Raw genomic sequence first — 11,411 nt, 5'->3', positions numbered from 1 at the left:
TATCTGGGCGTATATGAGAACTCTTGGGTGGACAATCGACAAAGTGTCGCTATAGTCGATATAATACAACCAGTCATACCGCTTCTTCACAACATTTTCGTTTGGTACAGACAAGTGTCAAATTTATTTTATAAAAATATATATGACATAGAAACTGTTGTTTATTGGGTTTGTGTGGCCTGTACTTTAATACCACGCCTGTTATTGTTTAACAAACAAAATAGACTGCTTTTTAAAGCAGGCCTTTGCTATAATTTACCGATTTATTTACATCTTTATTAAAAATACAACTAAACAAAAGGGTTAATAAAACAAAAAATACTAGTCGTGCACGTTTGAAGAGTTTTTCCACGTGTCGCTTTACAGAATCTTAATTTAATTTGCAATTAGATTTATAATACCGAACAAAATTATGTTTACACTAAAGGAATAAAATAAAACGTTCAACTTGTAACTGTTTAATCGGCTGCAACTCGAACCCATGGCAGATAAACGACCTACAAGGATAATTTTGTTATGATATTATCTAAAAATCGTTATTCTTATTCATGCGCAGTTTTATCTGTACGTTTTGTACTAAGCGCGACAATATGGAGATCATGAATAAATAAAACTTTTTTCTGTAGGTTATATCATTTTGTAATTATTCTTGGTTTACTGCTTATTTAAATGGATAAAACATGGACCATCTTATTCTTTCATTCTATTAACATTATATTAGTAACTAACATATATAATAGGGTGGGGGAAGATGGGACACCTTTTTATTCTATTTTCCCGTCCTATATGGCAGTAAACGAAGAACAGTCAAAGAATGATAAATAACGTATCCTCACGGCTCCCATGGACCGTTGTTAATTGTTTAAAACACGATCAGGATATTTGGATATTCAGTGCTAAAAGTGTCCCATCTTACCCCACCCTACTATATATAACTTGGCACCTCAGGTATAAAACGCATATATACTTACGTTTTCTATGAGATGGCAATGCTTTATTGGAGTATATGACACAAAAGGAATCAACTAATATTACTTTCTCACAGAATCTTACCTTCCACACAGTTAGAGGGACACTGTGAATTATTTTCTCCCCGAAAACACCTTTGACAGCAATCAGTATTGTGACATACAACCAGTCTGTAAGAAATAATGATAAAGTTGCAATGGACTATATTGTACATAGGTGTTCGAGGTTAATGCTCTACAAGCTACCACATAAGTAACCTTGTGTGAGATTTTTTGGGTGGCATTTTAGTCAACCCATTGCTTGGTTGGAACAATTGTCGTTGTGTTTCCCCAAAGACACATACATTCACAAAAAGAGTATCATCAAACCTCGCCACCGTAATGGGTTAGAGGCGGGGGCGCTATATAACCACTTTTTCGATGGCGCGGCGTATGGGAATATAGTGTGAAACAAGTAAAAAACAACACGGTATCCTATAGCACTTCCCGCCTGCACCGTCTTATTAAAAATAATAAAAACCTACAAATATAATGTCGTACCTTGGGCACTCTCTTGGGTTGCAAGTGACTTCACGGGTATTGTTTCCAATGCAAAGCTTACCGTCGCAGGTGGGGGAGATTTGAAACACTCTTCTCTGCCTAGTTGTACCATTACCACACGACACAGAACACCTATCTTCCCGCCATGTCGACCATTCACAATTAATGGGGCAACACCTTTGATTACAGTGCTGTATCACATTCCTGCTACCAGTGCAATTAGTATCACTACACGATGCAGCAGTTGGGACTTTCAATTTGTGCCGAGTGTTTACGCCCTCGTATCCACATGTAGCCGTGCACGCTGTCCAATGCGTCCATTCTGACCAAGTACACTCTTCTAAAAACAAACAAGTTTTAGCTGAAGTTGAAACACGCGTTGACTCATTGCCAAAATGGACATGATTCATAAAAAAGGCACGAGAGTGGTAGTTATAATAGGCAGACACGCGTTGCCCAATAAAATAATTGAAACCGAAAAAAAACAAAAACTTTCTGTGGTGGGCCATATATATTATTAAACTGAAAAACAACGATTTAGTTTTCTTTACCAATACTGCAAGCATTACGTGTAAGAAAATATATCCAATGCAAAAATAATAAATAAAAGTCTTAATTAGAAACGCACTTTCAGAATCGATGCATAAGAGTAAACTTTTACGTAACTATTCTTTGTGTACTCAAATAAAAATGAATGAAACATGCACTATCTCTATGTAACCCATTATATCAAAAAAATACAAACGCACTTTTGCAGCAAGTCTGTGTGTTACATGTTCTACCATTTCTCGGCATATCACACAAGCCACATCGTCCTTTTGGTCTTGTTTGGACCGCTGATTGAGTTCCACCCCCACAACTCTTACTGCATGCCCCCCACTCCCATGTACAGTTGCGGGGACTACAATGAGATTGTAATACACCGACATTCCTGGATTTAAAGTTACGTCGACTTAACTGCATAAGAAATATTTGCCGACACAAGATGCATGATTAGACGTTTTCTGTGCACATTATAAGTGGCCACATAAAACATCGTACGCCGAGTTTTGTAATCGTGATTTTAAACGACTGACAATTAGACGAAATACGCAGGTCGCCTTTATCAGAGCATATTAACTGTCTAGTCCAAGGACGCTCACATCAATGAGGACACTGATACAATGATAGCAGCATGAAGCCTCGAAACCGTATATCATGTGGACTATACAGATTGACAGGCGCTTTCACCTTGTGTCACGAGACCAACCATTTTTATACATTTCATTTTATATGTATATGCGGACCGTAACAGCATGTGCATACAAAGAACTTATTTATATTGCTATACATTAATATATTTTTACACCTTCGTAAACTGTGAACATTATACATGATTAAGATGCAGGATTTGATTTTTTTACCTTGATGTTTGTCTTGATAGAGTTGTACGTGCAGTAGCATAACTAATAAACAGCGAAGTAACAACGCAAATTAACATTATATTTTTCATATTGACTAAAAAGCGCTTTCGACAATCTAGTCTATGGCAGTATTTAAAATAATATAATGCAAATTTTTGTTAAATTCATTAGACTAATACATACTATATATGTCATTTAAAAACAGGAATCGTAACTAATCTGCCAGAAACTTTTTGTTTGGAATACAAAATTAGCATAAATTTAGTGAGGAAGATGGGACATCACTTCATTCTATTTTTTCGTTTCATTCAGTAATAAACAAAGAATATTCAAAGAACAAAACCGTATTCTCACGACTCCCATATAGACCGTTGTTTTAGTGGTGTAAAACACGATCAGAATATTTGGATATTATGTGTCAAAGATGTCCCATCTTCCCCCATCTACAGTATATATCCACGAATTCTTAGTAAAGGCATTTAGCAGTTGGTCTTGCTTTTGGTGCCAAGTACTATATTATAAGTCTTACACTGTTTACCATATACACTGTTTACGCTTTATACCAAATTTCCTATATATATTAGCCATGGTTGCACTAAACACACTATATAACAAAGCGTTCACTGACCAATCGCACGTATAATGAAGGAATGGTTTACAAAGCATTGACTATTGCGAGGGATTTCCCAAATCGTTATCAGTTAAATAAATGCGTAACTTTGAATGTTTTTATATGGACGACAATATGAACAACCCATGAGTTAGGTTAATGACCGTTAAGGCCGATTTTGCCCCAAAACACAAACATTTTGTCAGCGGCGTTTACAAAAGTTATACCCTTTATAGTTATGCAAATTAAGGTTACTTTCCCATAATATAAGTAATAAATTACGATGTAAAAATTTACAAAAAAAAATCGCGAAAGACGTTACTAAAGACTGCAACTAGTTTACTACAGTGATTATGTTTATAATGACTAATCGACAATAATTGTTAAATACCGAAACTTTGCACAACTGAATACAACTTACACATACGAGCCAATTTTTAGCTGAATTCTAATATCGCCTTATAATTTCTATACATATAATTAAAAATGCCGACTTAAACCGCTTATAGTATTTCAGCACCAAGAGAATTTATTACAGCTGTTTAAAATGGGTTCAGTCATAGAACATTAGTTTTTGGTATATCTATATTACGCAATACGTGACATAAGTGCTCGTGGTATGAAACTATTCACTACCCTTCGTAATGTTGACTATTTTCAATCCTAATACCACTCAATACAGTCATACTTACAATCACAGCACGTTGTTTGTAGTGTAGACAATTAATAAACACTCAATATGATTTCAAAAAAACAAACGTTCTGTAAATAGAATTTCAATTTAACCACTGTTGCTACTTGTATGTGTAACTATATAAAACTGCATCGCTTTTACGGTATGTAGTAGGGTGGGAGAAAGTGGGACACCTTTAGCGCATAATACCCAAATAACCTGACCATGTTTCAAACAATTAACAACGGTCTATGGAAGTTGTGAGGATGTAGTTTCATAATTCTTTTACTTTTCTTTTTTTACTACCAAATGGGACGACAAAGTTAACAGGAGTCCCATCTTCCCCTACCCTACTGTATATATATTATGACTCTTCGTAATGCCAGCACTTTACATTAAGTTTAATTTAAACTGCGAAACAGTTTATGGTTTAGGCTTTGAAAAGTGTGTGCATGTGTAACTGTGACGAGTTGTCCCTTACGATGTATATTCTGACTGTTTGTATTACCGCAGTAGTTAATAAAAAAATCAATTAAATACTAAACAGTTTGTTTTTCGCATAAATTAACAAATTCAGCAAAAATGCTTTGCGATATATACTCTGGCTTCAAATTACCAGCATGTTACAAGGTCAAGGCAGTCACTGTAAGTGGCGATTATAGCACAGTCAACGTGCTAACATCGGTTCGTTCGAGGTTGCAGCTTCATGCAGGCTAATAATGTGACAGCCGCTGCTTTGACAAGATCCAGGGGCCAATACAAATCTTTATAAATAGGTAGCAGATATCTGTGCAAGCGACAGTCGAAGTGGTCTTGGTTAAAGACATTGTTTAGCCTACCATCATAAGCCAGTGTGTCTGAGTGTCTTTTATAGACGTTTCACGAAATGTAACATATGTATAAGGTAACAAAATTAATTTTAGGGAATGGTTTTTAACCAAATGATCAAATAGTTCGTCGTGTGCTTTTTAATCTGAAAGTTTCGTCGGTGATTATTTAATCTATATATTTTCTTAGAAATTTTACCACGACTATTTAGGTACAGATATAGATTAAGTAAACAGCAGCATGGCTCACCGACTTTTCACCGCCGAGGAAGAATACCCAGACCTAGAAAATCACCACAGTCACATGGCACATTGTCTTACTGAGACTGTATATAAGCAACTGCGAGGCGTGGAAACTGATAGTGGGTTTACCATTGATGATGTCATACAGTTGGGAGTGGACAACCCTGGAGAACCATATCTTATGCCCGCTGGTTGTATAGCTGGAGACGAGGAATCATACAGAGCGTTTTCGGCGTTTTTTGACCAAGTTCTTGAAGCAAGACACAACGGTTTTAAGAAGAATGATGTCAGTCGAAATAACACTATGTCGGAAAACGTCAAAGGAGGTGACTTTGACGGAAAGTACGCTTTGACGAGTTACGTTACAAGCCGAAGGAATGTCAAAGGGTTTGCGTTACCTGGACATTTTACCCGAGGTGAAAGAAGGAAGGTGGAAGCAATTGCGAAGTCTGCGCTCTCAGGTTGCGACGGTGAGTTTGGTGGACAGTATTTCTCAATCAAGGGAAGTTCGGATAAAGATTTAGAGCAGTTGGCCGTCGTTTTTAAGCAGCCTATTTCTGCTACCAGCCAGCCGACTATTTTTGCGAGAGATTGGCCGGACAGTCGCGGGTTTTGGTACAATGCGAAGAAAAACTTTCTAGTGAAGGTAAATGAAGAAGATCATCTAAGCGTGCTTTCTACTGAAACAGGGGGAAACTTGGTTCCATCTTTTAGAAGATGGGTCGAAGGTGTTGCAGCAATCGAAAACGGAGTCAAAAAATCAGGAAACGAATTTATGCATGACGAACGGTACGGGTACATTGCAACTTGCCCCACTAACGTTGGAACGTCTCTAAAAGTCGGGGTCGTTTTAAAAATACCCAAAATGATGAAATATTGTCGACTGGAAGAGGCACTAATGCGTTTGAGATTGGAAAAGATCGACTTGGGAGATTGTGTTGATGTTTCTAATATCGATAGGATTGGACTTACCGAAGTTGAAATATTGGAGCTGGTAATAGAAGGTGTTCAGTTCCTTATTGACTGCGAAGAACGACTGGAGAAGGGACAGAAGATTGAAAAATACGTCAATATATTACGACAGAAGTAAAACTTTATAAAGTTTAGTTTTTGCCACGACTGTAAGCTGGCAACATATATGGTAAATATCACGTCACTTTTCTTGATCCAATTAAAAGTTATGGGAAAGAAAATATTAAAACCCGACTTTTAAGGCTATATAAAAACATTGCGCCACAACCAATCGCTGTATTGCGACAACTGTAATTACTTGTGCTAGTCGTCATTCTAATGTACATTTTGCTTTATTTTTGGCCATACGATTGTAATAATTGTTACTCATTCATATCGAGTTCTCGTGTTAACAGAAGTCTTTGCTACGGAAATAAACGCTTAAAACAATGTTGTATACGTTTGTTACTTATATATATGCGGAACTTTTGGTAAACACGTTCTCTTTTATGAACAAATTTGACTATTTCGACATGCTATAGATATAGAGTATAGTATACTATGGTTATACAAAAATTGTTGTCCAAGCTGTTTAAAGCTTCTAACTACGCTTTATATTTACCCAAAGAAAATATCTACAGTACTAGTTGTATTTGAAAATACAGTTCGAACTTTGCTTAGTAAATTAAAAAAGCAGCTGCAACATCTCGTTGATCTCGCTATTCTTTAATATACTATACCATATAATAACACTAATGTATTAGTTCGACTACAAAAAAAAACACTAAAAGTTCGTATAAATTTGCAATAAACCACTACTCGTACGACACGACTGAACGCAGCTTGGCAAAGAGAAAACTAAAGCGCGTAAACAGAAATGAAGAAAAGAGCCTTTTACTAGCAGTAAGACACAGGTCAGAACTCAGTAAGTTACGATTATTACGTACACTGGCTTCGGATAAATAAAACGCCCCCCCCCCCACACACACACATACGATGAACTAGGAAGAATTATTAGAACGAAGCAACACGGCTTTGTACTAAATATACAAATACAAACTATACTAGTACAGTACTTAAAATATATATAGTAGGATGGGGGAAGATGAGACACCTTTAGCACATAATATCCAAATGTCTTGATCAGAAAAATAGAATGAAAACGTGTCCCACTTTCCCCCACCCTACTATACTGCATAAAGTTACTACATGATTATATATATAGCAGTGTTCTCTCTGCATTATTGAATTGCCATTGAGTTAATAATTTGGGCATACACAGCAAATGAACCCCTTTGTAGTTAAATGCAAAACCAGCAAGTGTGTGCTTTAACTGGTTAAAATCTAACATAGCTGCTTTAAAATGTACAAACACAGTAGGCTATACGGATGTAAATACTATATAGAGTAGGGTGGGGGAAGATAGGACACCTTATCATTCTATTTTCTCGAACAATTTAGTAGTGAATAAAGACCAAGAATTACAATCAGTATATCCTTACAACTTTCATAGACTGTTGTTAATTGTTTAAACCACGATCAGGATATTTAGATATTGCGTGTAAAAATATGTCCCATTTTCCCTCACAGTACTATGATACAAACGCATGCTAAAACGTCGCCATTCTTTTAATCACGCTTCGATTAACTTGCCAACATAGCGCTGGCGATGAGCAATACAAGGGCATATTTCCAACGGCTGAATGCGTTTCTTGCACCTCCATTAGGTTGGGTTGCAGTTTCGTTACCTAAAGTTATTTGATGTTACACAACCTATTTATTAATATATAACTAACGTTATATATTTATGTTTGCATACCGGCTGTTCTGTTGGTTTGTACCGTTGCGTTTAGCGTACTTCCACTGGCCTGTGTTGATATTTCGTTACCTGCTTAAAATTTGGTATTCATGTTGAATTCTGTATATATACCTAAATACAAATAAAGTGTTGGTAGGCGATACCTTACCTACTGTACTACTGGTTACTGTATGATTGAACGCAAACAATCCGTTAGTTTTAGTTGACATTTTGTTACCTATAAGTTTGTATGTGTTACACTCTATATATATACTAACGTGGCTATACGACAGTAGTAATAACACGGGTATTCTCGCTTTCTGCGACTATATTAGAAATTGGAAAAAAACTATGCATTTAGAATTGACATACGTCATACCTGCAGGCGTTGTTGGTATTTGCTTCGGGAGAGACGAAGTTGTGACTGATGGTTCAGTTTCCGGTGTCGTTGCCGCGGGACCTGTGATAGGCATGCTGCATGGTCTGTATCGGACGTTTTCAGTTATTTTTATTCATGACAAAGCAATGACGGTAAGTGACTCTAACCTGAACTCAGTGGTGGTATTATAAAAGCAGGAATTAGGGCCACCCATGAATCTTCTGCGGCTTTGCAGTAGGTTGTTTACTGAGCATGGCTCCCATGGTCCCCAAGGACGCTGAACGCAGGAGCATGATGGGACAGTACAAGTTTCGTTCTGAATATTCCCGGTACAGATAACTCCGCAAAACAGAGGCTGTATACTTCTCGTTCTTGTTTTGATAGACACCCCACAAGTAGCAGAACATGGACTGTATGCACTCCATTCGCCCCTCACACAAGCGCCTGTACAATTTTGTATTTCCGGCGCCAAACACTCTGCCTTTAAACATGATGTAGAATTTGCTCTCCTTCGAATACGAATTCCTGTAGTTGAGTTACACCAACGAAGGAAGCAATCACTCCACGTCGCCCACTCACTACATGAGCAAGGGAATGCCAACGGCACTGTAAACATAACATGTTATATTAATAATTTATCAAAGCAAAACTGGATAAATAAAAGGTCCAGGTAAGATGGTCCAGATTTTCATTTTATCCGTACATGATAAAGAATCTTTATAGATTTTTATAACCATATCTTTATGAATAAAAGAACGTTGCTACTTGGGCTTGACGGCTTTTATTGAAAAAACAATGGTACTGCATACAGGTTAGAACTAACCTGGCATTGGTGGCAAGCAAGGTATTGTGTTACATTGGCCTACATCTGCTGGCATGTCACAATGACCGCATGCGCCTTCAGATTGATCTAAAGAAGCCGTACGCGTTCCACCGCCACAAGATTTGGAGCAAGGACCCCACGACCAAGTGCAGTTTGTCGTGCTGCATGTTGCCGGTTGAACCAGTAGTGGTGGCTCCGGCCTGAAAGAAAAATACGACATTCGATTCAGACGACCGAAAAACACATATATTAGAGTAGGGAGAAACGGGGCGCTTTTTTTCTATCTTCTTGTCTTATTTGGTAATAAACAAAGAACTTTCAAAGAACTATCAAATCGTATACCTACGACTTCCATATACCGTTGTAAATTGTTTAAAACACCTTCAGGGTATTTGGACTTTAGGTACAAAAAGTGTCCTATTTTACCCCAACCTACTATATTATTTGAGTGTTTATAAAGTTCTCAACTCCGTGTTAAATATTCGTGAGTTTGCTACACTATTAGCTTACCTGTATTGTAGTGCTGGTTGTCTTGTCAGGAAATTTTGACATTCAGCCAGCATTGTCAATAAAAAGAATAAGAAACTTACGAAGTAAAATTTAACCTTCATTTTTCGACAAAGTTTACATACACATAACTAAACTGCCGGACATGCAGATACTTACTAAATGGCTAATGTTTACTGTTGTTAATTAGTCAAGTCACGAGCAACACAAAGCGCCGCATGAAAAGAGTTTTGGCTTTTTTTCTTGTCAAGGAAAATAATTGTCTACTTTTATATTTGTTAGGTAAGCGACTATAGAGTACTAGACGAAGTGCATTGCCTGCTTCGGACTTCGTTATTTAAAGAAAAAAAGAACGCCCATTCTTAAATGTATATGTATAGTAGGGTGGGGGGAGATGGGACACCTTTAGCACATAATATCCAGATATCCTGAACTAACAACGGTCTATGAGACTCATGAGGACATAGTTTCATATTTCTTTGAATCTTCTTTGTTTACTACTAAATTGGACGAGAAAATAGAGTTAAAAGTGTCCCATCTTCCCCCATCCTACTGTGTTATACAAATAAATAAGTGATTAGAAAAACAACTAAAGCATTTTCAAAATTTGTTTATCCCAACTTTACCTGGTAGGAGCAAGATATTTGATTGTCAATGGTGGTTGTCTGGTCCTCATATTATACTGAACTCTGGTCGATTTGGCTGCCTTTAAACAACATAAAGTCATGGCTAGCAATACACAAGCACGTCTATCCATTTCGAAGTCGTAATATTATAACGGTAGAGTCCAAACCCTAAGGTCACAAAGGCGTAAGATGACGTTATGTAGCATCGGTAATCGTGCAATACCTCGAGGCATGGAGGCAAAATTTAAACCTCAGGGCGTCCCAAGAATTGTCTATAAAGTGGCTAGTGACGTAATAAGAAACAAAATTATCCGGTTCCGTCGCAAAAACTATTACTCACTGCATGAAGTTACAAAAATGATGGCGAAAAAAGAGACGTTTGAAATAGTTTTCAGTGATTGACGTAAATAACTTGATTTTTACAAATATTAACAGTACAAATTTAACGCATAAAAATAGCTGTCTCAGAACTCCTTCAAACATTGATGGAAGAACTGCGCGCAATTGGCCAGGAAGGAGTTAGTACTATATGGCCTTTTTCATTCAAACGAGAATGAATAGAAATATGCCATTTCCATTCATTCAAATTCGCCATTCGAGGTTTATAAACGGCAATATATGCTGCTGAATACTGCAATACTTCTTGTTCTTTATCGAGAACTAAATCACTTCCAGTATTACAGAGTAAATAATAACAATAGCCCAGTTTTAAAAACTTGAAAATTTCTAATCGCGGTGAAGTTTATTATTGTAACTCTACCAGCTTAACACACAGATATTAAACAGTAGCCAGATGTATCCAAACGGCAGTGGCAACGTCCAATTATAAAAGCATAATGAAACCTAATGATATTTTTGCCCCGTTTTTTCGGATACGGCGGATTCTTAGCTGCTGAAATAATGGGTTTAAAAATTAAAAACAAAAGTACACGCAAATGAACACCTTAAACGTGTGGCGAGCTGCGTATGCAGCGTTTGCCAAACTTAGTATTCGAACATACAACCGATGATACAGTGTAAAGTATAGAATGGCGATTCTCGGGTGAAAAGACCTGGACTTTTT

The 11,411-nt window shown here is 37.0% G+C and overlaps 3 protein-coding genes across 7 annotated transcripts; 1 reads left to right on the top strand and 2 right to left on the bottom strand.

Moving 5' to 3' along the window:
- Window positions 1-334: 334 nt before the first annotated feature.
- On the bottom strand, window positions 335-3,024 carry LOC108950136 (coadhesin-like). The gene is made up of 5 exons (XM_018814960.2): window positions 2,912-3,024; window positions 2,258-2,439; window positions 1,509-1,848; window positions 1,054-1,139; window positions 335-497 (listed from the first exon to the last, which is right to left on the bottom strand). Exons 1-5 carry the CDS (start codon window positions 2,998-3,000, stop codon window positions 376-378), a joined length of 819 nt encoding a protein of 272 aa, XP_018670505.1. The 5' UTR covers window positions 3,001-3,024; the 3' UTR covers window positions 335-375.
- Window positions 3,025-5,173: 2,149 nt separating this feature from the next.
- On the top strand, window positions 5,174-6,670 carry LOC100180442 (creatine kinase M-type-like). The gene has a single exon (XM_002130107.4). The coding sequence runs from the start codon at window positions 5,263-5,265 to the stop codon at window positions 6,352-6,354; it is 1,092 nt and encodes a 363-aa protein (XP_002130143.1). The 5' UTR covers window positions 5,174-5,262; the 3' UTR covers window positions 6,355-6,670.
- LOC108950135 (spondin-1-like) lies at window positions 6,578-10,685 on the bottom strand. Of its 5 annotated transcripts, none has more exons than XM_026837770.1 (7): window positions 10,349-10,685; window positions 9,216-9,415; window positions 8,560-8,998; window positions 8,393-8,496; window positions 8,183-8,251; window positions 8,035-8,106; window positions 6,578-7,963 (listed from the first exon to the last, which is right to left on the bottom strand). In XM_026837770.1, exons 1-7 carry the CDS (start codon window positions 10,477-10,479, stop codon window positions 7,860-7,862), a joined length of 1,119 nt encoding a protein of 372 aa, XP_026693571.1. In that variant the 5' UTR covers window positions 10,480-10,685; the 3' UTR covers window positions 6,578-7,859. The 5 variants fall into 5 exon arrangements, with proteins under 5 accessions (XP_026693571.1, XP_026693572.1, XP_026693573.1 ...); XM_026837771.1 differs by having other exon boundaries at window positions 8,035-8,103; XM_026837772.1 differs by lacking the exon at window positions 10,349-10,685 and adding an exon at window positions 9,726-10,018.
- Window positions 10,686-11,411: the final 726 nt, after the last annotated feature.

This window comes from Ciona intestinalis, unplaced genomic scaffold, assembly GCF_000224145.3.
Source record: "Ciona intestinalis unplaced genomic scaffold, KH HT000016.2, whole genome shotgun sequence".
Taxonomy (NCBI): Eukaryota; Metazoa; Chordata; class Ascidiacea; order Phlebobranchia; family Cionidae; genus Ciona; species Ciona intestinalis.
This window is presented reverse-complemented; position numbering and strand designations above follow the sequence as displayed.

Excerpts from the sequence above, each read along its gene's own strand:
- LOC108950136 (XM_018814960.2), bottom strand. The coding sequence starts at position 3,000 with ATGAAAAATATAATGTTAATTTGCGTTGTTACTTCGCTGTTTATTAGT. Across the intron at positions 2,440-2,911 it reads CTATCAAGACAAACATCAAG|GAATGTCGGTGTATTACAAT; the intron begins GTAAAAAAATCA and ends CTTTAAATCCAG. Across the intron at positions 1,140-1,508 it reads AACCCAAGAGAGTGCCCAAG|ACTGGTTGTATGTCACAATA; the intron begins GTACGACATTAT and ends TATTTCTTACAG.
- LOC100180442 (XM_002130107.4), top strand. The coding sequence starts at position 5,263 with ATGGCTCACCGACTTTTCACCGCCGAGGAAGAATACCCAGACCTAGAA.
- LOC108950135 (XM_026837770.1), bottom strand. The coding sequence starts at position 10,479 with ATGGATAGACGTGCTTGTGTATTGCTAGCCATGACTTTATGTTGTTTA. Across the intron at positions 8,497-8,559 it reads AATACCACCACTGAGTTCAG|ACCATGCAGCATGCCTATCA; the intron begins GTTAGAGTCACT and ends CGTCCGATACAG. Across the intron at positions 8,107-8,182 it reads AGTAACCAGTAGTACAGTAG|CAGGTAACGAAATATCAACA; the intron begins GTAAGGTATCGC and ends CCAAATTTTAAG.